At 44.8% G+C, this 26,032-nt stretch overlaps 1 protein-coding gene across 1 annotated transcript in view; it reads right to left on the minus strand.

Annotated features, from left to right (window-relative positions):
• KSR2 (kinase suppressor of ras 2) overlaps positions 1-25,825 on the minus strand; it is a 373,230-nt gene extending 347,405 nt beyond the window's left edge. The window contains exon 1 of the mRNA XM_070516151.1: positions 24,541-25,825. Within this exon, the coding sequence (XP_070372252.1) occupies positions 24,541-24,720 (180 nt within the window). The 5' untranslated portion in view covers positions 24,721-25,825. The remainder of the gene's footprint in view (positions 1-24,540) is intronic.
• Positions 25,826-26,032: the final 207 nt, after the last annotated feature.

Consider the following 26,032-nt stretch of genomic DNA (forward strand, 5'->3'; position numbering starts at 1 on the left):
ATGAAAATGAAGGTCTCCGAAGACCAAATTTAGCAGCCAAGTCAAGTGGGAAAAGCTACTTCACTGGTATTCAGCTGTTTGGAACCCTAACTCTGCTTAATGTGATATCTTGACTTCCCTATTAATACAAAAGTAAAGGTTAATAATATTCAAATGCTAGTATGTTACATTCTCCTAAAAAACACAAAAAATACACCTGTGACCTTAAGACCACTTGGAACCCAGGAAACTTATTAACAAAACCTTGCCAGGATAGGAGAATTCTGTTATAATGTATGCCTGTGAGGAAAACTGAATTTTTGAAAGTTGCCTGGGGTTTAAAGTTGTCTGAGAGTTTTGAAGTGACAGAGAAATGCTAGTAATATAAGGTTAAGCAAGAAAAGCAGGATACAAAGTGCTATATGCAGATGACTTCGATATAGAAAAGGAAAAAAAAGACAAAATCTTCCAGCAAATGCTTTTGGGTGGTGGCATTATGGAACCGTTTTGTACTTGTTAACACTTCTGCGTACTGTTCAGACGTTTAATAAGGGGCCAGATTTAAAAACACAAAGTAGATGGAAACACGCAGATTAAAGAAGAGTGATTTTGAGCTTAAACTTCAGAGGGTCGAGCTTTCTCTGATCGCAGCTCCTCGGAGGGTGTATCTCAGGAGGACAGCAAATGGGACCAGTGAAGATAGTGAAATGCCAGCTAGGGAGGCTTACCTAGTTAAAAAAAAAATCATCGGCTGCCAGTCCCCTCAGGGCAGACACTGTTTCCAGCAGTTCTGGAAACAGTTTGTTCCAAATTAACCTTTTGACACCAGTCTCCCGCAGGCTCCGGGGTGAGAGGCCCCGACCCAGGGCAGGGGAGTCAGGAATGGAGACGGAGGAAACAAACGGCATATCTTGTCCCCTCCCTGAGTGGGCTTCAGAAGCAGAGTGCCCGGTCCCTGGGTGGCCCAGAAGGAGAAACATCCTGGGATTTATACAGTGAGTTTCTAGACCAGGACAAAGGGACCTGGTTTCTTTCGAGTGTGAGCCGCTCGTGTGTCAGTGGGTTGGGTGAGCTTTACAAGTCCCCCACCAGCAGTCACCACGCCAAGTGCCATGGAGCAGTTAAGGTCAGCTGGCCTGTCTGCCCTCCCGCCTCTCCCCTTTAAACCTGTCCATTCTACTGCAATGAGTTGAACAGCGTCTCCCCAAAACTTATGTCCCCCTGGAACCTCAGAAAGTGACCTTATTTGGAAATAGGGTCTTGGCAGGTGTAATTAAGGTAAGAGTTGAGAGAAGATCATGCTAAATTGGGGTGGGCCCTAAATCCAATGAGAGTGTCCCTATAAGAGACAGAAATAGGACACAGAGAGAGGCACAGAGAGACGGCCATGTGAAGACGGAGGCAGAGATCGGAGTGATGCTGCCACAAGCCAAGGCACACCTGGAGCCACCAGAAGCTTTGAAGGGGCAAGAAAGGACCCTCCCCTACAGCTGTGGAAGGAGCATGACCCTTTTGACACGTAAACTTTGGGTTTCTGGCCTCCAGAACTGTGAGAGAATGAATTCCTATTGTATTAAGCCATTCGGTTTGTGGCATTTTGTTTCAGCAGCCCCAGAAACTCATACACCTGCCTTCCCCCGAGTTCTCCATCCTGGCTTCTCGAATCCGGCCCCTCCACGCCACCCTCTTCCCGTGGCTTTTCCTCTCTGCCCCTCTCTTCACTCTAAATGGGGCAAGTGGCTCCAAAAGGGTTGTAAGGGGGTCCCGCCACTCACTGGCTCTGGGACCCTGGATATATGTTACTTCACTCTCAGTGCATCGGATTTGCCATCTGAAAACTGGGAAGAAGAATATGCTGGGTATAGACTGTAATTAGGAGGCTCAAAGAAGTAACCCATGCCAAGTACTTCAGCAGAGCACGAACATTCGGGAAACGCTCACTGACTGCATGTCACGATCAGTGATGCTTGCACTCAGCTGCTCAGGCTCCTCTTCTTGGCACTTCCTCCTAAGCTGATCTGCACGGCACTGGATAAAAGTGGAGCTAAGAGAATTGTGAAGGATTCTGGGGTTCCTGGAACTATGTAGAAAAGTTAGCAGTTGCTAAACAATAAACTCCAAAAAAGTTACTACTTTGCAGTTTTTAACCTACATTCACTTTGGGATTTGATTCTCACCATAACTACACAAAGTAGAAGTTATGAAGCCCGTCGTATAAATGAAAAAACAGAAGATCAGAGGGTTGAATTCAGATTCAACTAAGATTTATTGGGCATCGATCTCTGATTTCTTACAAATCAGATTTGTAAGATTACAAAGAGATTAGAAGATCTTGATTTCTTGCCCTTTGCCTCCCTGCATCAGTCTTGGTGCCTGGCGACAGTAAGCGCTCGACAATACTTTGACGAAAGTGGGAGTGATACATTTTCATGTGCATAAGCTAAATACAGTGTGAATTTATGGACCTGAAACTGTGGATGGGGTTGGCATAGCATCTCAGAGAGAGGAGGCCAATAAAGGACACATTTGAGTTCCCAGGATTTCAGCTGTATAGTGAAGGTCAGTGACACCAAATGTCAGCTGGGACACAATGTCACCCAAAGCCATTATTGTACCAGCAACAGTCTGTGTCTGGAGTGACTTTTTTCCTATCCAAAAATCAAGATTCAAGATCTGACAAGCCCCAGTGCATTTACGAAGACCCCAGGGTGGAGAACTTTCTGCCAAGATGACCACGCATTCACTTATTTGACTGGAATTTAACTACATACTCATACATACCAGGCAGTGGGGAAATAGTAACGAGCAACACTGATGTGGCCTCTGCCATCAGGCTGACCAAAGACTAAACCGACCCTGGGAAATCCAAGAAAACTGTCTTATCTGCGTGTCTGCTATGGATGCTGACAAATTTAGAAGTTTTGGCTCTAGATATATCCTAAAGTTTTCCTCCTTTTTTCAAAACCTGATTCATATATCCCTCCGTGAAGCCTTCTCCAAGACTTGAGGAAGAGTCAAGATTTCTCACCTGCACACCAGGCGCACCCTCCCACCATCTCCCCCACACCCAGAATTGACAAAACCTTCTCTACCATTAAGCACACTTTGAACAAATGGCCAATTTATCATTTTCCCAAATGAAAGATTAACTAACAATTCCACTTCCATTTCTCGCTTTTTTTCCCAATCCAACGCACTCTGATATCATCCACATTAGTGCTCCTCCACCTAGGATACATGAAACCTCGAGGGTCCTCAGTGAATGTCTGTAAGTTCCATACAGGAATTTTTAAATTTTGACTTTTCACTTCGAAGGTAATTTTTTTAAATGGCACACGGTATATCCACCTGCTGGGTCCTCTGGATGCCCACTACGTACCCCAGTCCTGCCTGGTAATTTCAGTGCCTGAAATTTATGAACTTTTTGGCGCCACATTGTTCTGCTTTAATTATCACAGGTTAATGAGAGGAGAACTGAGGTGAATTTAATACACAAGATAACGGGTCTGCCCTAGTGAAGGCCAAATGAAGCCACTCCCACCACCCTTCCTTCCTCATGCTACAGGAGAACTAGGCCACCACAGGCACACACCTGAGGCTGCCACAGACGAAACAAGCTACATAAGAGCACCCAGAGCCCCTGTAAGTTTCAGTGAGCAATTGACTCTCGGTAACATATTATTTGCTCCACTGCTGTTATCCATTGGAATGCACTGGGTTTGCAAAATAGTTTGTATTTAATTTTTGCAAATTTGTTTTGTCTTCATAATTGTTGAACGTCTATAAGCATAAGACATTTATCCCTAGGTCTGGGCAGTGGTTCTCCATTTGGGCATTACTGATATTTTGGGCCAGGCAATTCTTTGTTGTGGGGGCTGTCCTATAGGAAGTTGATTATAGGAAGTTGATCAGTATCCTGGCTTCTACGCACCAGATGCTAATAGCACACCATCCTTGCCAAAGTCATGACAGCCAAAAATGTCTGCAGACATTGCCAAATGACCTCTGGGAGGGAGCAAAATCACCCCTGGTTAAGAACTAGTCTTGTGTTAGTGGAGATTTAAGTAACAACAAAATAAAATCATTGTCTACATAACATATCTAAAAGACTTTTTCCTTTATAAAAAGAATATTCTCTGAGTTTGAGAAACCACAACTGACTCAGTACCAGTACCCACGGAAAGATATATCTGTGGATATATTAGAATATAATCAATACTCTGAATCCTTACTGTATATGGTCGCTCTGTGCTCCATTCTCTCCTCAGCACCAGAGGATGAAAATGGGCAACTCATGGACCAGATCCATCCCACAAAAGTGTCCTTTCAATTGTGCATTAGTTGCTAACCTTTGAAAATTAGGAGAAATCACATAAAATCTGAATGTTTGTCTTCTCCTCATAAAGAAGCAGACATTCTAAGCCCACATTCCTGCAAAGAAACAATGTAATGACTGTCCCCACTTTCCAGTTGGCCCCATCTCCCCGCCACCTCCGCACTCCTTATTATCTTACACCCAGTCACTGGCAACTCCATTAGAGACGGCTTGTTGATTGAAAGAGGAGGCTGACAGTTGACCTGAGCTGCCCTGATGAAGCAAGCAGACTACTGTTATCAGGCTGTATGTTTATTTTGGGGGACACTGCCTCATTCATAGTGATGGCCTCTTTGGCACCTCTAAGTATTTGAGTTTGCAAACCCATGCCCTACATGGTGCCTCATGCAGCATCCTAAAACACACCTCGCATCATGCAACTCTCCTGTTCATGAACTTTCACTGGCTCCTACCTCTCAACAAACTAAGCATTCAGAGTTCTTGACAATATGGTCCCAATCTCGATAGCCAACTTCCATACACTCTAGCTACAAACCCTGCACTTCCTTGCCCTGTCACCTGCTCACTCACCCTGTTTCTTCTCCCCTGTCATCTCCTAACATCCTTTCAACACCCACTTCAAATACTGTCTTTAGAAAACTTTTCTGGTCCTTCGAACCAGGCATGATCTTTCCCCTGCTTTGAACAACTCCTGTGGTTTAACTGTAGTTTGTTGGCAAAGTCACAGGGCCCCAGCCTGCTCAGACCCAACGATGAAGACATAGTCCAGATTCCAACCTTCGTCCTGAGCACAGGACTGCTTTGCGGGACTTTGCATCTCTTTGTAGCTGTCAACTGCCTTGAACAGAATAATAGGTAAGAGGAGCATTTCAAGGAACGAGCGGCAGTATCATCAGCTTTAAACACAACGTGGCAGAACGTAAATCCTCAAGTGGGTATGTACAAGGCTATTTGTTGCAGTATTGTTTGTAAGAACAAAATAATCAGAAATATTCTGAACGACCTTTAATAAGAAAATGGCTAAACTACGGAACTAATTCCTGGTTCATTTCTCATAAAAGATTACTCTTCCCCATATCCCTTACAGCAAGGCATGGCCATGGGACCTGCCCTGGCCAATGAAACATGAGCAAAAGTGACACGTGTCACATTCAGATGGAAGCCTTCTCAAGCCAGTGTAGTGGTCTCCACAACCCCTTTCCTGCCTTAGTGATTGTGAAGTTGAAGTCCCCATCAGCTTAGGCCCATGAGAGACTCTAGACCTGCACGGCACATGTAGCATGAAGGAAAGACGACATCTGCTGTGTTAAGCTACTGAAGATTGAGGGTTGCTTGTTACTGCAGCACATCCGAGCCCATGCTCACTGCTACACATCCTATTGACTATAATGCTACATTTTAAAAGAGGAGACTAACAACTGTAAACAACATGCACCTAACAACAAAGCCCCAAAATACATGAAATAAAAACTCACAGAACTGAAGGGAGAAATAAACAATTGAATAATAAGAGTTGGAGACTTTAATACTCCACTCTCAGTAAATGAGGGAAGAACTAGACGGAATCAGCAAGAACAGAGAAGACTTGAAAAAGAAGGAACTAATAACAGAACATATTACTAAGTGAAAAAAGAAAACTACAAAATGATGTGTATCGTAAAGCTATAAAACATATATATACAAATAAAGCAATGAAACATATTTCCTACAAACACACATCTGTATATGCAAATACACAGAAAACAGTCCAGAAGGATACACAGCAAACTGATACCAATAGTTAGCTCTGGGGAGCAGGGAACAGGCCCCAGAATTGGAGGGGTACTCAAGGGCATTTTAATGCTATCTGAAATATTCTGAGTTTTAACCAGGAGAATCAAGTATGCATTATATCAATAATTCTTTAATGACTTAAATGAAAGAAAAATAAAGTGGGTCCTATGATGGTGGCGTTGAGCTGGAATAAAGGAGGAGTAAGACCACTGCCAAGACTAAAATAAAACAGATAAATATAGGAATACACTGATGCCATTTATTGGGCACTTGGTATAGCCCAGGCACTAAACCAGCCACTTCTCATGCATTCACTTGAGTCCTCACGAGAGCCCCATGTGGGAGGTAGAGTGATGATTTCTGATTATTAAATAGAATGAAATGGCGACTCAGGAAGGTGACAGTCTTTCCTAAGACCACATTCTACACTGCAGTCTCCCAACTTGTCGGTCCTCAGGGTAGAGACAGCAGGGTCCCCGCACCACAGGACAAGGCGGAGGGAGGCAGTATGGGAACACGCAGAAGCAGAGTTTCTGAATTCGGGGCCCACTTGGCTTCAAAATGGGTTTGCAGCAGACGGAGTGCGAACTCCTGGGGGCAAACTCATGCAACTGTGGACTCGCTGTAGGTGGAAACATGGCAACCCTCCTCCCTCCACATTACAGCACCTGAGGAGCAGTTCCTCCGCCCTTACCAGTGTTTGCTTTATCTTGGAGAGGCGGTAACAGTGTAGGGGTCCAACTCGGGGACCCTGGTGCCTGGGTGTGAATCCTGGCTGCTGTGGACTCACTAGGTGACTCTGACTTCTTATTTAACCTCTCTGGGCCTCAGTTTCCTCATCTGTAACATGAGGGTAATAATAAGACATCCCTCGAATGGTTATTATATGATTACATGAGCCAATATATGTAAAATCCTCAGAACAGTGCTGGGCACATTAAATACTATATAAGTGCTGGCTGCTGGTGTTTTCTTAATTCCACAAATGCCAACTGTGGTGTCCGGCATATGATAAATGTTCAGTAAATATTCACCATGTCGAATACAGCTGTCTTTGACGCCCCACAGTGAGACCTGATCATTAAGAGGCTTTCAGAGACACTTCTAACCGAGGTGGTTAACACACTGGCTTTGGAGTCAGGCCAACCTAGACTCTGCCACTAACAGGCTGTGTGACTCTGAGTAGGTTGTTTCACCTCTCTGAGCCTCAGTGTCCTTATCTGTAAAATGCAGATGTTGATACCATCCCCTCACAACTGCTGTAAGGGGACAAAATCCAATCAATATAAAGCTCTTAATCAATACAAAGCTCTTAGCACCAGGTCTAGCACATAATAAATGCTCATTAAATGACAGTCATCATTATCAGCAACTAAGTCATTGCATTGGACTCACTTAATCCTCCTCCTTTTCCATCCCCAATAATGTTATCATGGCATCCACAAGAGGATGCATAGCTAGCCAAGTGGTTTGAACCTTTCAAAATAAAAAGAAGTAATTGGGAAATAGCAGATGCTCTTCTTACATATATAAATGCAAATCCCTAAAGAATTTAGTAAATGTGTGTTTGTGTGACTGCTATTTATGGAGGCTGTATACTTTTATTTGCCTAGAATTTGATGCACCCAATGTAAACAAAGTGTGATGAAGACTCTAGCGCAGCGGTCCCCAGACAGCAGCCAGGGCTCCTTCTCAAGCTCTCTGGAAGCCCAGCTCCTCTGCAGGCATGACGATGTGGTATATTTAGGCTGCTAATCATACCCAGAAACGTTCCCACCTATCTGAAGACAGGGCAAACCCAGCGAGGCTCAAATTAGCAACATCCTACAAAACCTCATCAGCCAATCTCATGCAAATGCTCTAACTTCTTCTCAGAGAAATTCTGTGAGAAATTCTCCCTAACAGGCTCTAGTCCGTGGCTTAAGATCAGCTATCAGGACAATGTAATGAGCCTCTGGGTCAGAGTCAGTGTGGCTGAAAGAAGACATGTCAAGCAACCTGGGGTAAATGAAAGCCCAGGTTGCACATATTAACAGAGCTCCCTATTTAAAGAAAATCCGAGTTGATCATATGGTCGGGTGGACAACAGTCCCAAATCCAGCACTTGGGAAATTTCACATGAGCTTGACTTCACGTAAGTAATTTCTGAAGACCCAAAACCAGCAGAGTTGATAGATTTGGCGACTGAAGTGCCAGACCAGTGCCTTATTGACAAAGAACGACTACTTTAGAAGAATGGAAACACACCTAAAACAAATTACACACAAATATTTAGAGCTATAAGATCAAAAGTAGAAAATATCCATTTTCACTTGGGGATTCATATGGATGAATGGATGCATCATTATTAAATTTCCACCATGGAAAGGACACATATATGCACGGTCTTTCCCTTCGTGGGGCTTACAACTTAGTGGAGAATGAAGGAGAAAGAAAATAAAGATAGGCAAACAAAATATAATCCACCCTCATCATTTGCGGATTTCCTATTGCAGATTTTCCTACTCACTAGAATGCATTTGTAACTCCAAAATCGATACTCATGCTTTTCACAGTTGCTTGGGAACATATGCAGGGCAGTGAAAAATTTGAGTTGCCCCCTGGACGCCGCCAGCTGAGGTCGAACAAAGTGACACTCCAGCTTCTTGTTTCAGCTCTCATTCTATAAACAAGCGTCCTTTTCGTGGTCTATTTAGAGCCACACTTTTGCGCTTTTTTTTTTCTTTTTTGATGATTTCACTGTTTAAAATGGCCCCCAAGCATATTGCTGAAGCACTGCTTAGTGTTTCCAAACGCAAGAAGGCTGGGATGCGCCTTATGGAGAAAACACGTGTGTTAGATTAAGTTTCATTCAGGAAGGAGTCACAGTAGTGCTGGCCGTGAGTTCAATGTTAACACATATCAAATAAGGTACCTTTAAACAGAAACACATATAAAACAAGGTTATGTGTCGATCAGTTAACAAAAACGTAGCCAGAGGCTCACAGGAATCTAAGCCTGTATCTCCCATGACAACGATTCCGCACTCATTAATTCAGTGATGACTTCGTGGAACATAACTACCGCGAATAACGAGAATCAACAAATTCAAATCTATAAACGCAAGAAAGCAAACAACTTAGCTGAAACAGAACTAAAGAGGGGTGCTTTACTTTAGATTTTAGGGTATATGGTGTATATAATAGTCTACCTTTTGTGTAAGAAAGGGGGTGATATTTATTTATTAATGTATATTTGTCATATACCTACATACATGTGTATATACATATAAATTTGCTTTTAAATGGAGGTTAAAACTAAGAGAAAAATATTTTGATTGAAACAAATGAACTTAACTGTATATCAAGTTGGTGACATAACTACACAGGAAAATTTTATGTGACTTTAAAACATGGGGATATATAGAGCAGGACATATTCTAATGACAAAATAGTACAAAAAAATCTTAATCACATTCAGTATTCTTATTTAATAGTAGCAGTATAGGTATCATTATTTTGCAGCATATATAATAAGTATTTAGGTCAATGTAGTTAGAAACCAAGATTTGTAGCTTAAGAGAAAAAGAGATGCAAATAGAAAATCAAAAGTTAAGTAAAATCTGGGGCTGGCCCCGTGGCCGAGTGGTTAAGTTCGCGCGCTCTGCTGCAGGCGGCCCAGTGTTTGTTGGTTCGAATCCTGGGCGCGGACATGGCACTGCTCATCAAACCACGCTGAGGCGGCGTCCCACATCCCACAACTAGAAGGACCCACAACGAAGAATATACAACTATGTACCAGGGGGGCTTTGGGGAGAAAAAGGAAAAAATAAAATCTTTAAAAAAAAAAAAATACACACAGAAGGATGGAGACAAAAGAAATGAGACTGAGGAAACGTTGATTATTGTGCAATCTGGGTGATATGTACATGGAAGCTCATTACACTATTTTTTCTATTATGTTAAAATTTTCCATTAAAAAAGACTTTAACAGCACAACTCAAAGGACCTGCAACCAGAATATACAGCTGTGTACAGGGGGGCTTTGGGGAGAAGAAGGAGAAGAAAAAAAAAGAAGACTTTAAAATAGTCTCCTACGGATCTCACTTCTTAAAGGGGAAGATAGTTTATGCTGATCGTTTTTAACACACGGAGGTATTTTACATGGTAGTAATTATATAGTAATGACAGCAGTGGCTTATTGATATTATTACAGCCTGCACGCCTAATATAAGGCCAAGCATTTACATGAATTGCCTCATTAAATCCTACCCCTGGGAAGTAGGTCCTATTATTATCTGTATTTTACAGATGGAAAAACCGAGACACAGAGTTGCTCAACGACGCACAGCCAATAAACAGCAAAGGCAGGATTTGAACTCAGGACTGATTCCAAAAGTGTGTGCTTACCTACCATAGGACACTGCCCAGGGTGGCCTTTTCAGAAACAAAGTTATGCCTGCCTACGGATCTTTTTCATGTAGATCTGGAATCAAACAACAGGGAAAAGAAGAAAAACCAGCTCTCTCCCCATCCCAGCCTTGATTTCCTTCTTAAGCAACCATGCGAAGCTTCACCAGCCCATCTTATTTTCTGCTACAAAAACAGGAGTCTTGATAACTTGTTGACAAGGATGCTATGAGCCCGAACATGATGTGCAAAGCACCCCCAAGGATGACAAAGGCTCCATAATTCCTAATTAGCATCTCTCAATTAGGAATCTGGAAGCGGCAGCTTTGGAGGTGAATTACAAGTTCGATTTGCATATATCAGGGCTGCTTTAGACGGAGGAAACCGGTTGGTCTCTCCTGGGAAGGACTCTACTGGTACTGTTTCCAAGAGCTCTTTCCGGCCCTGAGGAAGTTTCCCCGAACATCCATTCTCCTTGTCATATGTTTGTCCCCATCCAGGGGAGAAAAATCACTCAGCAGCCACAGGCTGTAAAAGCCACAGGCGGCTCTGCTCCTGGCAGAGGTGGCCCAATGACCTTCACCACCCACCCTCTGCCTGCAACGTGGAGGCATAATTAAGATCTAAAAGTGCCCTTGGTGGGCTGCCTTTGGGACATCCTGGGAGGGACACAGCATGGCCTGGAGGACAGCACATCCTGAGGCCCTCAATCCGGCCTCCACCAATAACTGGCTGTGTGTCCTTGGGAAAGTTATTTGATATCTCAGTCTTGTCATGTGTCAAATGTGATGGTACCTACCTCCCAGGGTCGTTGTGTGGATGAAAATAGGATGACACACAGAAAGTGCTTCACTCGGTCTATGGTACACTGCCAGCACCCAATAACAACACTGATCCTTTATGGGTAATGATTTTATCATCAGTACATTATTTTTTTTTAAAGTACCACACCTTTCCCAGGCACCAACCAAATGCTGGTATAAAGCAAGGTAATAATGTATTCCAGGATAAAATTAGCACCAGAAAAAGTCATTTCTTCCTTCCTTTTCCTCCTTATTTTTTATTTTGTAGTAAAATATACATAACGTAAAATATGCCATTTTAATCATTTTTAAGTGTACAGTTTAGCACATCCATATTGTTGTACAACCATCACCACCGTCCATTTCCAGAATCTTTTCATCTTCCCAAACTGAAATTCGGTACCCATTAAACACTAACTCCCCATTGCTCCCTCCCTCGGCCCCTGGCAGCCACAAGTCTATTTCTGCCTTTATGAATTTGACCATACCAGCTATCTCCTTCAAGTGGAGTAATACAGTACTTGTCCCTTGATGTCTGATTTATTTCACTTAGCATAATGTTTTCAAGGGTCATCCATGTTGTAGTGTGTATCAGCACTTCATCCCTTTTCATGGCTGAATAATATTCCACTGTACGGATAGACCACATTTGGTTTAGCCATTCATCTGTTGATAGACACTTGGGTAGTTTCCACCTCTTGGCTATTATGATCAATGCTGCTATGAACGTTCATGTACAAATATCTGAGTCCCTGCTTTCAATTCTTTTGGGTATATACCCAGAAGAGGAATTGCTGCATCATATGGGAATTTTATGTTTAATTTTTTAAGGAACCTTATTTTTAATGGTATACAATACTTGTTGAATATTTACAAACCTGGAACTTGAATTATTTTTTCTCATTTAACCTTCACAGCAATTCCCCTGGGGTAGGCATTGTTATCTCAATTTTATGGATGAAAAATGGAGCCTAAGGCTGGATGGGTAGTGTGTCCATGACACCACACTGAGCAAAGACAAATGCAGGGATGTGAATCTGGCAAACTCCAGATTCATAGAGATCAGGGATCTGGCAGACTCCAAAGACCAAGATTTCCCACTAGCCCATATTGTCAGCCCCTAGAAAGGAAGGAAAACACTCGCCTTTCTCTTTAAGGATGCCTGTGGCTGCTGGCGTCAATGGAAGGGACGAAATAAATCCAGAAACCCAGCACCACCACCAAGCAGCTGTGTGACTTCAGATAAGCACCTTCACGCCTCTGCATCTCAATTTTCTACATGTCTAAATGGGGTTAATACTCCTAGGAATACATCCAAAAGCACTGAAAGCAAGGAACTGAACAGACGCTTGCATACCAATGTTCATGGCAGCATTATTCACAATAGCCAAAAGGTGGAACCAACCCAAGTGTTCGTCAACAGATGAATGGATAAAACAAAATGGATATATACAGTAGAATATTATTCACCCATAAAAAAAGAATGAAGTGCTGACACACATTACAACATGGATGACCCTTGAAAACATTATGCTAAGTCAAATAAGCCATACGCAAAAGGACAAATACTGCGATTCCAATTAAACGAGGTCCCTATAATGGGAACATTCATAGAGACAGAAAGTAGAATGGTGGTTACCAGGAGCTGGGGGAGGGAGAAAAGGAGAATTATTGTTAACTGGGTACAGTTTTTGTTGGGGATGATGAAAACGTTTTGGATATAGCTAGTGATGATGGCTACAGCAGATTGTCACTGTACTTAATATCACTGAATTGTATGCTTATAAATGGTTAAAATGATAAATATCATGTATATTTTATCACAATAAAAATTTTTAACGGAATTAATAATACTGGGGTTGTTCTGAGGATTAAAGTGGTGATTATCAAATTTTAATGTGCACACAAATCACCCGATTGTATTAAAACACAATCTAGTGAGTCTGGGCCAGGGCCTGAGACTCTGCATTTCTAACCAGCTCCCAGGTGGCGCCGATGCCACCCATCCACAGACCACACTGTGGGTAGCCATGTACGTGAAGCTCAGGTGAGCCCCTAGGATACAACAAGCACCAGGTAAATGCTAGCTACGGTTACAAGGTTAACACTGAATTTGTAATGTAGACTTTCAAATAACTTTGTCTTTCACTGGTAAAAATGCTCATTTCAAGAAGAAAGAAGCACATTTCGATCTGCCTCTGAAGTTTCATAAGCCCCTAGCACACTCTTTTTACAGAAGCTACGAGAATCTTACAGCGCAGAGACTTCAGCGGCTGTGAGTGTCTCCCACAGTCATCTAAAAACACTTCTCTCAAAGCAGCATATGGATAAAAACACCAAGCTGGAAAAATATTTCCATTTTAAATGATCTCAAGCAAAGAGAAGCAAGCATAACACATACGGGAAACCTCGGGCTAGCCGTGCCCTCACCCTGCTCCTGGGCAGCCCTCATGCATTTCTGATGACCCAGGTGTCCATTCGTACCTACCCCTGGCATTTGCTCAGGGCCCGCAGGTGAGGAATAGATGGAAATAGTAGAAATCATAGAAATAAGGACCACGGCTGCAGAGAATGACTCCAAAAGGAGCACATCTCCATGGCTTAGATTCAAGTCGTGCGCCTGTGTCCATGCCTCTTGCTAGACAGGGCATGCCTGCTTGGATTTGGGCAAAATCTAGAGTCAAGACTGCCAAAATCACGGTTGCCAAACCTAGGAACAACGGTTCAAATCACTGTGAGAAGTACCCCTTCCCATCCTTCCTCCCGCTCCCCATTTGGGAGCTGGAAGCTGCCCATACGTGTCAAGCTCAAGATTGCACCCTGTCATTCTGCTCCAAGGGTTTGATCTGCTAGGCACCAAGCCCAAATCACAGGAACAATTCAACCAGAAAATTCCCAAATAGAGCCGAGAAGTTAATTTGGAAAACCAAACGCAGATTATTTTAGACCCGCCAGATTAATTTCTATAGGTTTACCATAGCTGCAGCAGCTCCCGTTTATCGAGAGCTTGTCGTGTGCCAGACACCGAGCTAAGCACTTCGCACATATTATCTAATCCTCCTAAAAACAGTAGGAGGTTTAATACTGTCATTTTCCTATTATTACAGATGGGGAAACTGAGACCCAGAGAAGATTAAGACCAGGGTTACGGCTCACGCCTGGAAGAGCCAACACTGTTACCCAAAACTTAAACCTATCTTAAAACGAGAATTTTAAAATCTGGTATTATAGGGCTGCCATATGTATACAGTCAAATTTAAGAATTCAAACTTAGCCATAAACTCATAGTCAAAAATAAGAACAAAAAGTTCATTCGTGTCCAATCTGAAAACTAGTGATGTCTACAATTTGGAGAATGTTCCTGGTCCTAGCATGAAGTGGCCATTGGGGGTTAGGCATGAGTGATCAGTGACAATAATGCATTACCCTTGTTATGGTGTCCTAGCACTGCCTGATTTAGCAAATAAAAGGATATTCAGTTAAATTTCAATTTCAGATAAACAATGAATAATTTTTCAGCTTAAGTATGTCTCATGCAATACTTGGGCATACTTATACTGGAAAATTATTTGTTGTTTATCCAAAATTCAAGTTTAACTGAGCATCCTCTATTTCATCTGGCGACTCTATCCTCGGCAAATATCATAAAGTGTTCCCTACCTGGGAGCAATACAGCCAGACCCTGTCTTGTAGGTCCACAGTGTCCCAAGTGCTTTTAATAACCTTCTTTCCTTTGATCCTCCCAGGATCCTCTACAGCTCAGTCAAGTTACGTAACTTGCCCAAGTTAGACAGTGGTGAGAAGGTGGCAGAGCTGGGACTGGGGCACTGTGTTCCATTTCTCCATCCACTCACTGTCCCAACAAAGACACACGGCCCATCTTGAAAGGGAGGCCAGACATGAGAAGACACTGGAAGCAAAGGTTTCTTGGTCTCAGATAGACAAGTGGAGTAAGGAGGTCATTATGTAAATCCAGCTGACTTTGGGAGCGCTGAGTTAAAAGTGCTCTGAAACACCCCACTCCAAACATCCAGACATTCCCAGTAACACTCTCTCTGCCCTTTTGATCCTTATACCCTACTTAGAATTTTCTGCATTTGCTGGATTTCTGGATTAAGAATTGGGACAATGTTGGGACAACAGAATCTACTGTTTCTTGCAGCAAAGCTTATCATCCTTCGGTTACAACATCCCAGCTTTCATTTGGAGAACCTCACTGCTCAGTCCATGGGGCTTGGGAAGAGCTGACCTCCCTTCCTGGCTGCAGAATTGACCTGAGAATGCTGTGCCCTCCCGACCCTAGGAGTAGGGAAATGAACCAAGCCTGACCAGTGAACAGGCCACCCCAGACATTCATTGGAGTCATGGGGAAATAACCATGCTCCTCCCTCACAGTAGCCAAGATGACAGAATGTAAGCATGGCGCTTCCACTGGCCATCCTGCCAGAATGAAAGACTGCCTGAATGAAAGCAACACACAGAGAAAGTGGAGCTGAGAAATGGAGAGAGAGGTCCTTGTCTCCAGGCTTTAAGTACCTGGATCCAGCCATGCTGAAGCTAGTGCTACCCATAAGCTTCTCAGTTATGTAAGCCAAAGAATTCCCCCTTTTTGCATAAGCAATTTGAGGTATGTTTCTGTCAACCTGCAGTAAAAGAGCTCGGATTAATACAATCGGCAAACACCACTGTTTTCTTTACATCGATCAACAGGCAAGGTCAAAAATATCTGGAAATCCTGTTTGCTGTAATTTCTAAATATATCCAAAATCCAACCACGGCTCACCGTCGTCTCTCCCTTGCAATAGTCTTCTAACTCATTTATCTGCTTCTGTTCATGCTCCACAGTCTATTCTCAACCATTGGCTAAAAAGATGCTGTTAAAACTCAAGTCAGATCAGGAACTCCTCTGCTCACAACCCTCCAATGCATTTCATTTCATGTAGTGAAAATCTTTATACTGGTCTAAAAGACCCTACTGATCTGGTCCCACTTTGCTGTTCTGACCTGATACTCAACCCTCCACGCCAGTCACACAAGATTCCTGGCTGTTCCTCCAAGACCTCAGGGCCTTTGCACAAGCTGTTGCCTCATTTTAAGTGCTTTTCCCCGTGCCCCAGATAACCTCATGGACCACTCCCCCTCACTTCCTTTAAGTCTTTGTTCAAATGCCACATTTTCCATGAAATCTGCTCATTTTTCTCCATAATATTTACCACCTTCTATCATACTTTCAATTTCCTTACTCTTTCTGTTTGTTTGTTTATTGTCTGTCTCCCTGACTAGAACGTCAGCTGCACAACATCAGGGCTCTTTGCCTGTTTCACTCACAGATGTATCCCCAGCCCCTAGGACATGGCATGGCTCAACGCTGGGAAATCATGAGTTGGGATGAAGCAGACCCAGAAAGAAGGAAACCAGTCTGAAAAACAGAAGGGCAGTGTCAGGGAGACTAGAAAAAAGCTAGAGCCCAGAAGAGTGTCCAGGGACTCTTCCTCCATGGGACCCCATTTCCCGGTGGCATCTGGGCTCAGCCCACCCTCTGCTGTCCTGGCTCTGCCTTTGCAAAGACCCTCATTCCCATCCTAGCAGACAACTCAGGGCGACTGGCTGTGAAGAAATGTGATTATGTATGTATGACTGAATAATGGGGGGTGGCGGGAGTCCTCCTCTTAATCTGAGTTAATTTAAGACTGCTCTCATTATCGTTAATCTGATCAAACAATGACCAGCTTCACAGACCTGTAGCATGCTCCTAGTGAATTTTTCATAACTCTTACAGACATTTTCTGTACTGTTGTTAATAATAAACCACAAAGCACAGGACTTAAAATGTATTTCCATTTCGCCACCTCTTTTCTCCTGGCTTTATTTCCCCTCCCCCCACCCTACCCTTCTCAAGGTCTTGCCCATCTATTATTATGATGGCTTGTGTTTGTTGTGGTGTTAAAGAACCTGCCTCCACCTTAGGGGACCAATAAATCCATGTTATGCTTTCAAATTGTATTTGAGAAGTGGAGATCATAGATTAGAGAGTTTTATTCAATTTGGCAAATGGGACTGCCTCGTTTTTCTATAATGAGGAGATGAGACAGGAAAAAGATGCAAAGGAACCCAGTTAAAAAAATGAAAAATTCCTGCTCCATCCCCTTGCCTTCAAATGGGGCCGAAACACTATACTCCAGCCACGCTGGACGTCCTCCATGCTGTTTCCTACCTCTAGGCTTTTGCACATCCCATCCTTCTGCCTGGAACAGCCTTTCCTCATCTCTCGTTAACTTCATCATTCTTCAAGTCCTAGCTTTAACATCACATCACTACATCCACGAGCAGACATATTCTGTGTCCTGGTATCTAGCACAGTGCCTGACACACTCCATATATCTGAACATCCTAAGCCCCATATGGGCAAGACTTTGTTCCAGACACCTTTATACGTCTAATGCATTTAACACAAAGTGGAATGAGTGGATGAGTGGATGAGTGGATGAGTGGATGAGTGGATGAGTGGTTGAGTGGATGAGTGGATGAGTGGATGAGTGGATGAATGTTGAAGCTAACCAACTGGGTCCCGTTTCAGAGTAGACATTGGGAATAGCTAAAGACTTATCCTAACACCAAAGCCATGACGCTTCTCTTTGAGTTTCCTTTCAGACGCTGTGCACAGAACACCGTCATGATCATCTTCAGTGGCAACACGGCTTGTTCTTTGAGAGTGGACCTGACTATTTATACATTTTAAATGGACAAAAGTCATCAGGGATCAGTCAAGCGGCCATCTTAAAGGCTACCATTTAAGGTCAAGAAAAAATTGAGACTTCTTTTCTTGTAAAGTGACTCTGTAGACAGTTTTCAAGAATGTTTTAAGTAATGCCAGCAGGGCTAGGGCAAGGCAGATGCCTTCCACTGTGGCTTCGGGAAGTAAAGTTCTCTTTGGGGAACTTTTGGGAAGTAAAGTTTGTACTTTGAGAAGTAAAGCTCTTGTTTGCGTATAAATGTTTTGATTTGTTGTTTAGGGAAATATCTAAGGAATTGTTAGTGTAATAATAGTAATCTCATCATGCTTAAGACAGAGTACTCACTATTTATCAGAAATACATATTGAAACTGCTAAGAGAGTAAATCTTAAAAGTTCTCATCACAAGAAAAAAATTTTTGTAACTACGTATGGTGATGGATTTAACTAAACTTACTGTTGTGATCATTTCACAATATAGACAAATATTGGATCATTATGTTGTATACCTGAAACTAATATCATGTTACATGTCAACGATATCTCAAAAAAAGAGAAATATATACTGAAATATTTGAGAATGAAATGCTATGATGCTTTAGGAATTGGTTTAAAATAATCTAGGGAAGGTTGAGGCGGGTGGAGAGTGACTGGCCATAATTTGATCATTGTTGAATTTGTGTGATGGGTACATAGGGGTCCATTACGCCATTCTCCCTACTGTAGTACAGGTTTGAAATGTGTGTGTGTGTCTGTGTGTGTGTGTCTGTGTGTATGTCACTGTCTGGTCCCAGTCACATCTCCTACTTTGCCCTCATCGGAGTCTAAGACTAGCCACCCAATATGCAAACAACATAAAATCAACAATAATTGGTTACCCCATCTTCTCCAGGCTAAACAATGTAAGCTTAATGTTTTCAATCCATGTATGGGTAGGACTGAAAAAAAAATCTGAAGCAGCATTCATCAAACCATTTCATCAAACCACTTCAGAAATATTTCAGAATAGTTTGGCTCTTAGGCCAAACACCTAGAAACAATCCTTAATTCCTTATTTTCCTTTATTCCCTACATCCGATTCATGAGCACTTCCCATCCACTTACCTTTTGAATCCAGCCACTTGCCCCATGCCCCCAACCATCATACTAGTCCAAAGCACACTCTTCCCAGCTTTGACTTCCACACGAACCCCCCCAACTTGTCTGCCTGCTCCCAACTTTACCCCCTACAGTCTATTTTCTGTCTCCCCCTGGGCCCCTCATCCTTTTCCCTCTCACTCCACTCCAACCACAGTGGTCTCCTTGCTGCTCTGATAACATTCGAGCACATTCTCACCCAAGAAATTTGCATTTGCTGTTTCCTCTGTCTGATGGCATTCCCCAGATATTTCATGGCTAGCCTCCTCGAGTCGGTTAAACCTCCTCAAGGGGGCTTTTGCTGATCATCCATACTCCTCTCTCTCCTTTCCAGGCTCTTTGGTTTTATTTTGGGGTTTTTTCATAGCTGTGGTACACTGGGTACATCAGATTGTTCATCGGCCCCCAGTGAACCACACCCCCAGGAATTCATACCTTTAGATAGTAACTTCCACATTGACTCTGGGCTTATCCACGTAACTTGCTTTAGCCAATGGGACATTAGCAAAGGTTATGGAAGCAGAGGCTTAAGAGAGGCTGTGCACTGGGGCTTATCTTCCTGGACCCCTGCTGCTGCCACCATGTAAGAAATCTGGGCTGTCCTGCTGGAGAGGACACGTGGAGGAGAACAGAGGTGCCCCAACCAACCACCAGCATGCCACCAGCCGTGTGAGCCAGGCCATCTTGGACCATCCAGCCCCAGTTGAGCCACCAGATGACCACACCACATGAGTGACCCGGGCAAGATCAGCAGAAGTGGATCATCCACCCTATAGATGAGGGGTCAGCAAGCTACAGCCCGTGGGCCAACTCTGCCCCACCACCTGTTTTTGTAAGGCCCAAAACCTAAGAGTAGGTTTTACATTTTTAAATGTCAAAAAAAAAAAAAATCAAAAGGAAAATAATATTTCGCGACACGTGAAAATTCTATCAAATTTGAATTTCAGGCCCATAAATGAAGTCTTATTGGCAAATGTTCCTTTACCTATTGGCCGTAGCCGCTGCGTGTTACAACAGCCAAGGTGAGTGGTTGCCATGGAAACCGTATGGCCCACAAAGCCTCAAGGATTTGCTATCTGTCGCTTTACAGAAAAAGTTTGCTGGCCTCTGCTGCAGGCTGTCATCAGACCAACCTTTAAACATCTTTTTTATTGTAGTCACTCCAAAATCTTTGAAGATTTCTATCTCCTCCATCAAAGGGATGAAACTTTGTTGGTCTGACTCCCCTGTCCTTAGGCAGACCCCAGGAGTCCGTGACACGGCATGAAAATGCCTTCATCTGGCTTGTTGTTTCTGCCCAGCAAGCTCTCCCCAACCGCTGCAACCGAAACCCTCCCCACCCTTCACTCCACTCAGGGTCCCCAGTTCCCCAACCAAGAAAGCTTCCCTAACTGCTTTGCCAAATGTTTCCCCGGGTGTATTCTATGGAACATCAATCCCGAGAGAGAGCCTTGGAAAAAGGAATTATTGCAGCCTCTACCCTCCCTTAGAGGCACCATGCACATAGATGGCATATTAAAGGCTCTGAGAAGTCCTGCAGTAAATATGTCTGTTTCCCTTTGCTTAACTCAACCTTTCCCAAATGTATTAACCATAGAATTCATTTTGTCCACGGAATACTTATTGACCATCAGCATCTAGTACAGTGCCTGAATTTCAGCATTTGTTGAAAGAATGAGAAATGCTAACATCCCACAGACCTAGGGTTCCACAGAACATACTTTGGAAATGCTGTTCAAGCTCTTTCTTCTCTCGCTCTGATCTGAGCTGTTCCCTTCCGTGGCAGCTATTCCATACCAGGTAATGCTAATCACCATCATCATCATAGCTATCATTTATTTAGCGCCTGCAGGCACTGTGCCAGAAATAACACTAGACCCTTGAAAACATCATCTCTTTTAATCTTCACGACCACTCTGAAGTAGATAATATTATTCTATCATTGTCATTTTGCCAAAAGCTAAACTGTGGGTCAGAAAATTTAAGTCACTAGCCCAAGATAAAGGAAGTAGAGTGGCCGGCCCAGTGACATGGTAGCTAAGTTCGTGCACTCTGCTTTGGCGGCCCGGGATTGAACGGTTCAGATCCCGGGCCGGGACCTAAACACCGTTCATCAAGCCATGCTGTGGCAGGCATCCCACATATAAAATAGAGGAAGATGGGCACGGACATTAGCTCAGGGCCAGTCTTCCTCAGCCAAAAAAGAGGAGGATTGGCAGCAGACGTTAGCTCAGGGCTAATCTTCCTCACCAACAACAACAAAAAGTAAGTAGAAAAGCTCAAATTCAAAACTACATCGGTGCATCTCCAAACCTCATGATCTCTGTTCTCCACCAAAATATCTCCCGATAACATCCTGTGGCCAACATGCGGCTGTCCACCCATATCCCTGCGTGCCTGCCTCCATGCCAGAAGAACCCCGATTTTATACAGAGTGGCAACAGGTCAACCCAGGCAATGGATCTCAACCCATCTAAACCAATCATGCCGGTGTTCCCCCTTCCCCACCTCCCAGCCTTGCAGCTTGGACGAGCCATTTGACCCAGTTCTGGCCAGGAAGACACAACTAAACATCTTCTGCGGGGCAGGGAGGAGGAGGAGAAGCCAAACAAAGATAGGAACCCTTGATTCCTTCACACTCACCCAGTCCTCCTCCTGCCTGCCTTGACCTGGCCGTAAGGTCGACAGCTCCAGGAGCCATCTTGCAACCATAAGGAAGAGGCCATGAGAATTTGCAAAGACATCAGCCCTGATATTATTAACTTACTGAGCCAACCCAAGCAGCTAAATACCTCCAGCCTTCTTGCCACATGAGAAAAAGAAACCATTATTTGCTTAACCACTGTGGTAGGACTGACCATTTCATGCAGCTGAACACATTCCTAATGGCGCCACACGCTGTCTCCCAAATTATTCACTGTTTGGACTTTCTCATTATTTCACATATATATATATATATCAGTAGCCTTGTCTCCCTAACCAGGAAGTACGCTTCTTGAAGGTAAGGCCATGTTGTACATTCTTGTTCCTACAGGGGTATATGCACGATACTAAATTTGGCTTATTATCAAGGTGTTCAGGGATGGTCTGTTTCTTTAGTGTTGGTCAGCAAGGAGTCATCACCAACAGCTGAAACATGACATCCATCTCCTAATAGATTAGTATTTCTCAAAATATCAGTACGAAAATACGCATCAGAAACCTTGACTATTTATTAAATGCAGACTCCCGGGGCCTCATCCAATCCCAACTGAATTAGAACCTTGGGGGTTAGAGGCCGAGAACGTGCATTTTTAATAAGCTCCCCCAGGTGGTTTTGATATACAAAATTTGACAACTTAGGGATAAAAAAAACCCCTGTGGATCCAAAGCCCACAGGGCTTGACTGGACCCCAACTCACCAGCCCCTCCCTCAGCGGTCCCACTCTAGCCCTACAGACCTGGGAAGCCTAAACTTGCATGATTGCTGGAGACCCTTCCCTGGGCAATACGGACAAAATGGTTGGCATGGTCTGTGGCATACTGGGACTAGGAAACCAACAAACAGATGCATTCTCAATAACTTCAACCTCCCACTAAACCAATGACTCCATCCATCCGCAGTTTAAAAAGAAAACCACTACGCAGAAAAGAAGCCACAGAATCCAGGGCCCACTGTGACAATCACCATTGTCCAGGGAGTTATCAGAGGATGGAGCACGCTGAAGAGGAAAAGAAAACTTGAGAAACTTGCACAGCAATACACAAACTAGCATTTGGGACTCCTGACTCAGAGGACCAGAAGAGACCCCAGGTCGCCCTCTGGGGTTATTCATTTATTTACTGTATGCAGTTCTGAACAGAATATTATCTTGGTCACTGCTCAGACAGACAGAAGGCTGGGCCAGGGCATCCCACACTTTTTCTCCCAGCAGCAGAATCCTAGACTAGACTGCTCTCCCCAAGCTCTGAAAAAGAAAGTACCTGTGCCTCCTAACAGAATTTCCACTCGTCTTACACCCCTTGACATTCATCTTATTTCATTTCTGAGGATCATTTTCCCAGATGACAGGTGCACACAGACATGCACCGGAGGGTAGCAAACAGCATATTCAACACACACACAACTCCACTTTCAAACTGATGACCTTCCTGCAGGCTGACATCTGGCCAAATTTAAAACCACGGAGGAAAAAGAAAGACTTGAAAGTGAATCAGAGAGAGGTGCTCATCCAGGCTAGAACAGAGGCTAAAAGATTCAGTAGAGATTGAAGAGTTCAGGCCTTGGAAACAGAGGGAAGCTCCCAGCACTGCACATGCCCACTCCACCACAGGGAGAACCCCTGTTCTTTGCTCCCAGCCCCACTGCCAACACCCTCAGCAAATGCCAGCAAATGGGAGTCCCCAAATTTAATCAAGCCATGTGTACAGCTGGGCCAGTTTGAGGGAGGGAAGTGAGCTGAACCCTTCAGATGTTTCAAGCAAGGTGCATGCCCACTGATTACATGGACACAGGCATCAGGCACTTTCTATGGCTCTTGAAACCTTCCTCCTTTGACCAAATGGCCTTTTGAAGAAATAACTTCTGCCATCTCCTTCCTGAGTAACTTTGCATCCATCCCAGCTCTGCAAAACGGCTTCAAACTCCCCCTTAAGTTCTGTTGGAGAGAATGTTACAACAACCCAAAGATAACTCCTCCTCCGGACCCCTTTCCTGATGGTCCCACCGAGACTCAAGAGTATTTTCCCGCACCACTTGTGTGTGCTGTTCCTGGAATTATTTTTTTTTTTTCATCTTTTTACACGTTTTAGGCCTGCAACAGCTCCCTGCATCAAAATGATTTGATTGGAAGTGGGTAGCTCAATGGGGAATTTTTTTCCATGCATCTTGCCTCCTGACATGTACATCACTGGAAAAAACACAAAATCCAAGGAGCAAAAGGGGCGCTGGGGAGGAGGCCGAGAGAAGAAAAGGTCTGTATTTATAGGCAGCCCCATTCTGCGAGCAAAAAGCACCTTTGACCACCTGCAGAATGCGCAAGGTCACGTGGGCTCTCTGCAGCGTCTTAATGTCTTAGCCGGCACACAAGCCCCCTTGGCATATAAACAAATCCACAAGCGGAAAACAGAGAGAACTCACTCCTCAGAGAGGAAGCCAATGATACTAACAGCCGCAAGAATAATAATAAAGAATACCAACGACTACTACTACCATCACCCAGCCAAGCGAAGACGACAGCAGTACAGTAAAGGGCCACCCAGTGCAGGCTTTGCAAGAATCCACAGAAAACCACATCGCACCCCCCTTGCTGCCCTCCACTCCCCCCACCCCAAACAGAATCAAAGGAAAGGGGACGGTGGGGAGAAAGGGGAGGGAAGCAAGGATTGCTTTCCCCCCTAGGCAACACCTACCTCCAGGGTCCGGATTTCTTTTTGTGTGAGGTCGTTGGAGGTAGCACATTTGGTCCTAAGCCCTTCCAGGTTGGAGATGCTCAGGTCTATCATGTTTTGGACCAACTCGCACTGCTGTAAGGCTTTTTGCAAACTCAGAGGCTGCTGCTCCTCGCTTTTCGTCATGTTTTCCTCATCCATCGCTTGCTCTGCAAGCCCCCTTCCCTCCTCCTCCTCCCAGAGAGAAAAAAGGGGGGGGGGAGGTAGTCTACCCCCTCCGCCTCTCCAACCACTGCGACTTCTCAACAATGTCTCATGAAGAAGAAACCCAACATCTCACACAGGGTTGAGGGGGTGGGGGTGGGAGGAGGGGACAAGAACCAAAATTTATTATTTTATTTTGGGGTATCAAGCCGACTCCATTAGAATGTCTTCTCTCTCTGAGTCTCTGATCCCTGAAAAGGAGAGATGCTGTTTCTCAGAAGCAAACCAGGTGATGTGATGCTGTCTGTACACTTAGGGAGGGGAGGAGGAGGAGGAAAAGGAGGAGGAGGAGGGGGAGGAGGGGGAGAAGGAAAATAGCGCTCACTCTTTACACACCGGCTCCGTGAAGGACAAAATTATATATTTTTGGCTGGCTTGCTTTTATGTCAAAAAAAATCTGGTTTGCCCCCCTCCCAGTTGCAGTGACAAGGCATTGTCCACCGTTTGGGGTGCTTTAGCGCGTTCTCAAGATGCTGTCTGCATTGCTCCCGCGGCTGCGGCGGCGACTGCGGCTGGCTGCTGTCTCCTCCTCGCGCTGCTGCTGCTGCTGCTGCTGCTGCCGCCGCCGGGCTCCGGGGGTGACGGCTGCTGCATTCGCTCCTGCCTCGCTCCACACCGACATCTTGCCTGTCAATCAAAGGGGGGTGGGGGGAGCGAGGGAGTGCCGGCGAGGGATGGCGAGCGAGCGAGGGACCTGCAGGGGAGCGGGTTGGTGGAGAGGCGCCGTGCGCGCATCCGCCCCAGCCGGCCCCGGCCCCGGCGCGCCAGGGACCCGCCGGAGGAGGCGCGCGCAGGCTCGCGCACCTGGCCGGGGCAGGGGACGGCTCCCAGCGGGGACAGGGGGAGCCGGGGGCGGGATTTCGAGGGGATGCGGAGCTCGCGTGGCAAAGTGAAATTACTACCGGGCGTGCGTGCGAGCGAGCGGCCGGCGGGCGGGGGCATGGGGGAAGCGCGCGCGCGGCGGGCCGAGGCTGCTCCCGGGGGCGGTGGAGGTGGCAGGGAGGGTGCCAGAGCGCGGAGGCCGGCGAGGGGGCGGGGAGAGGGACTCGGTGGCGGGGAGGGGGTGGGGGCCACTACTACAGCGGCGCTCTCGCGAGAAGAGGCCGGAGTACGGCTCAGCAGGTGCGCTCTGGCTGGGAGCAGGTGTGCGCCCAACTTTAAAACCCTCGGTGCGTGCGGGAGAAACGTCAGCGTGAACCTGGGCACGTCCTCTCTGGCTTTCTGGCTCGATAAATGTGTGTGCGTGCCT

The sequence above is a fragment of the Equus asinus genome, chromosome 8, assembly GCF_041296235.1.
Source record: "Equus asinus isolate D_3611 breed Donkey chromosome 8, EquAss-T2T_v2, whole genome shotgun sequence".
In the NCBI taxonomy this organism is placed as follows: Eukaryota; Metazoa; Chordata; class Mammalia; order Perissodactyla; family Equidae; genus Equus; species Equus asinus.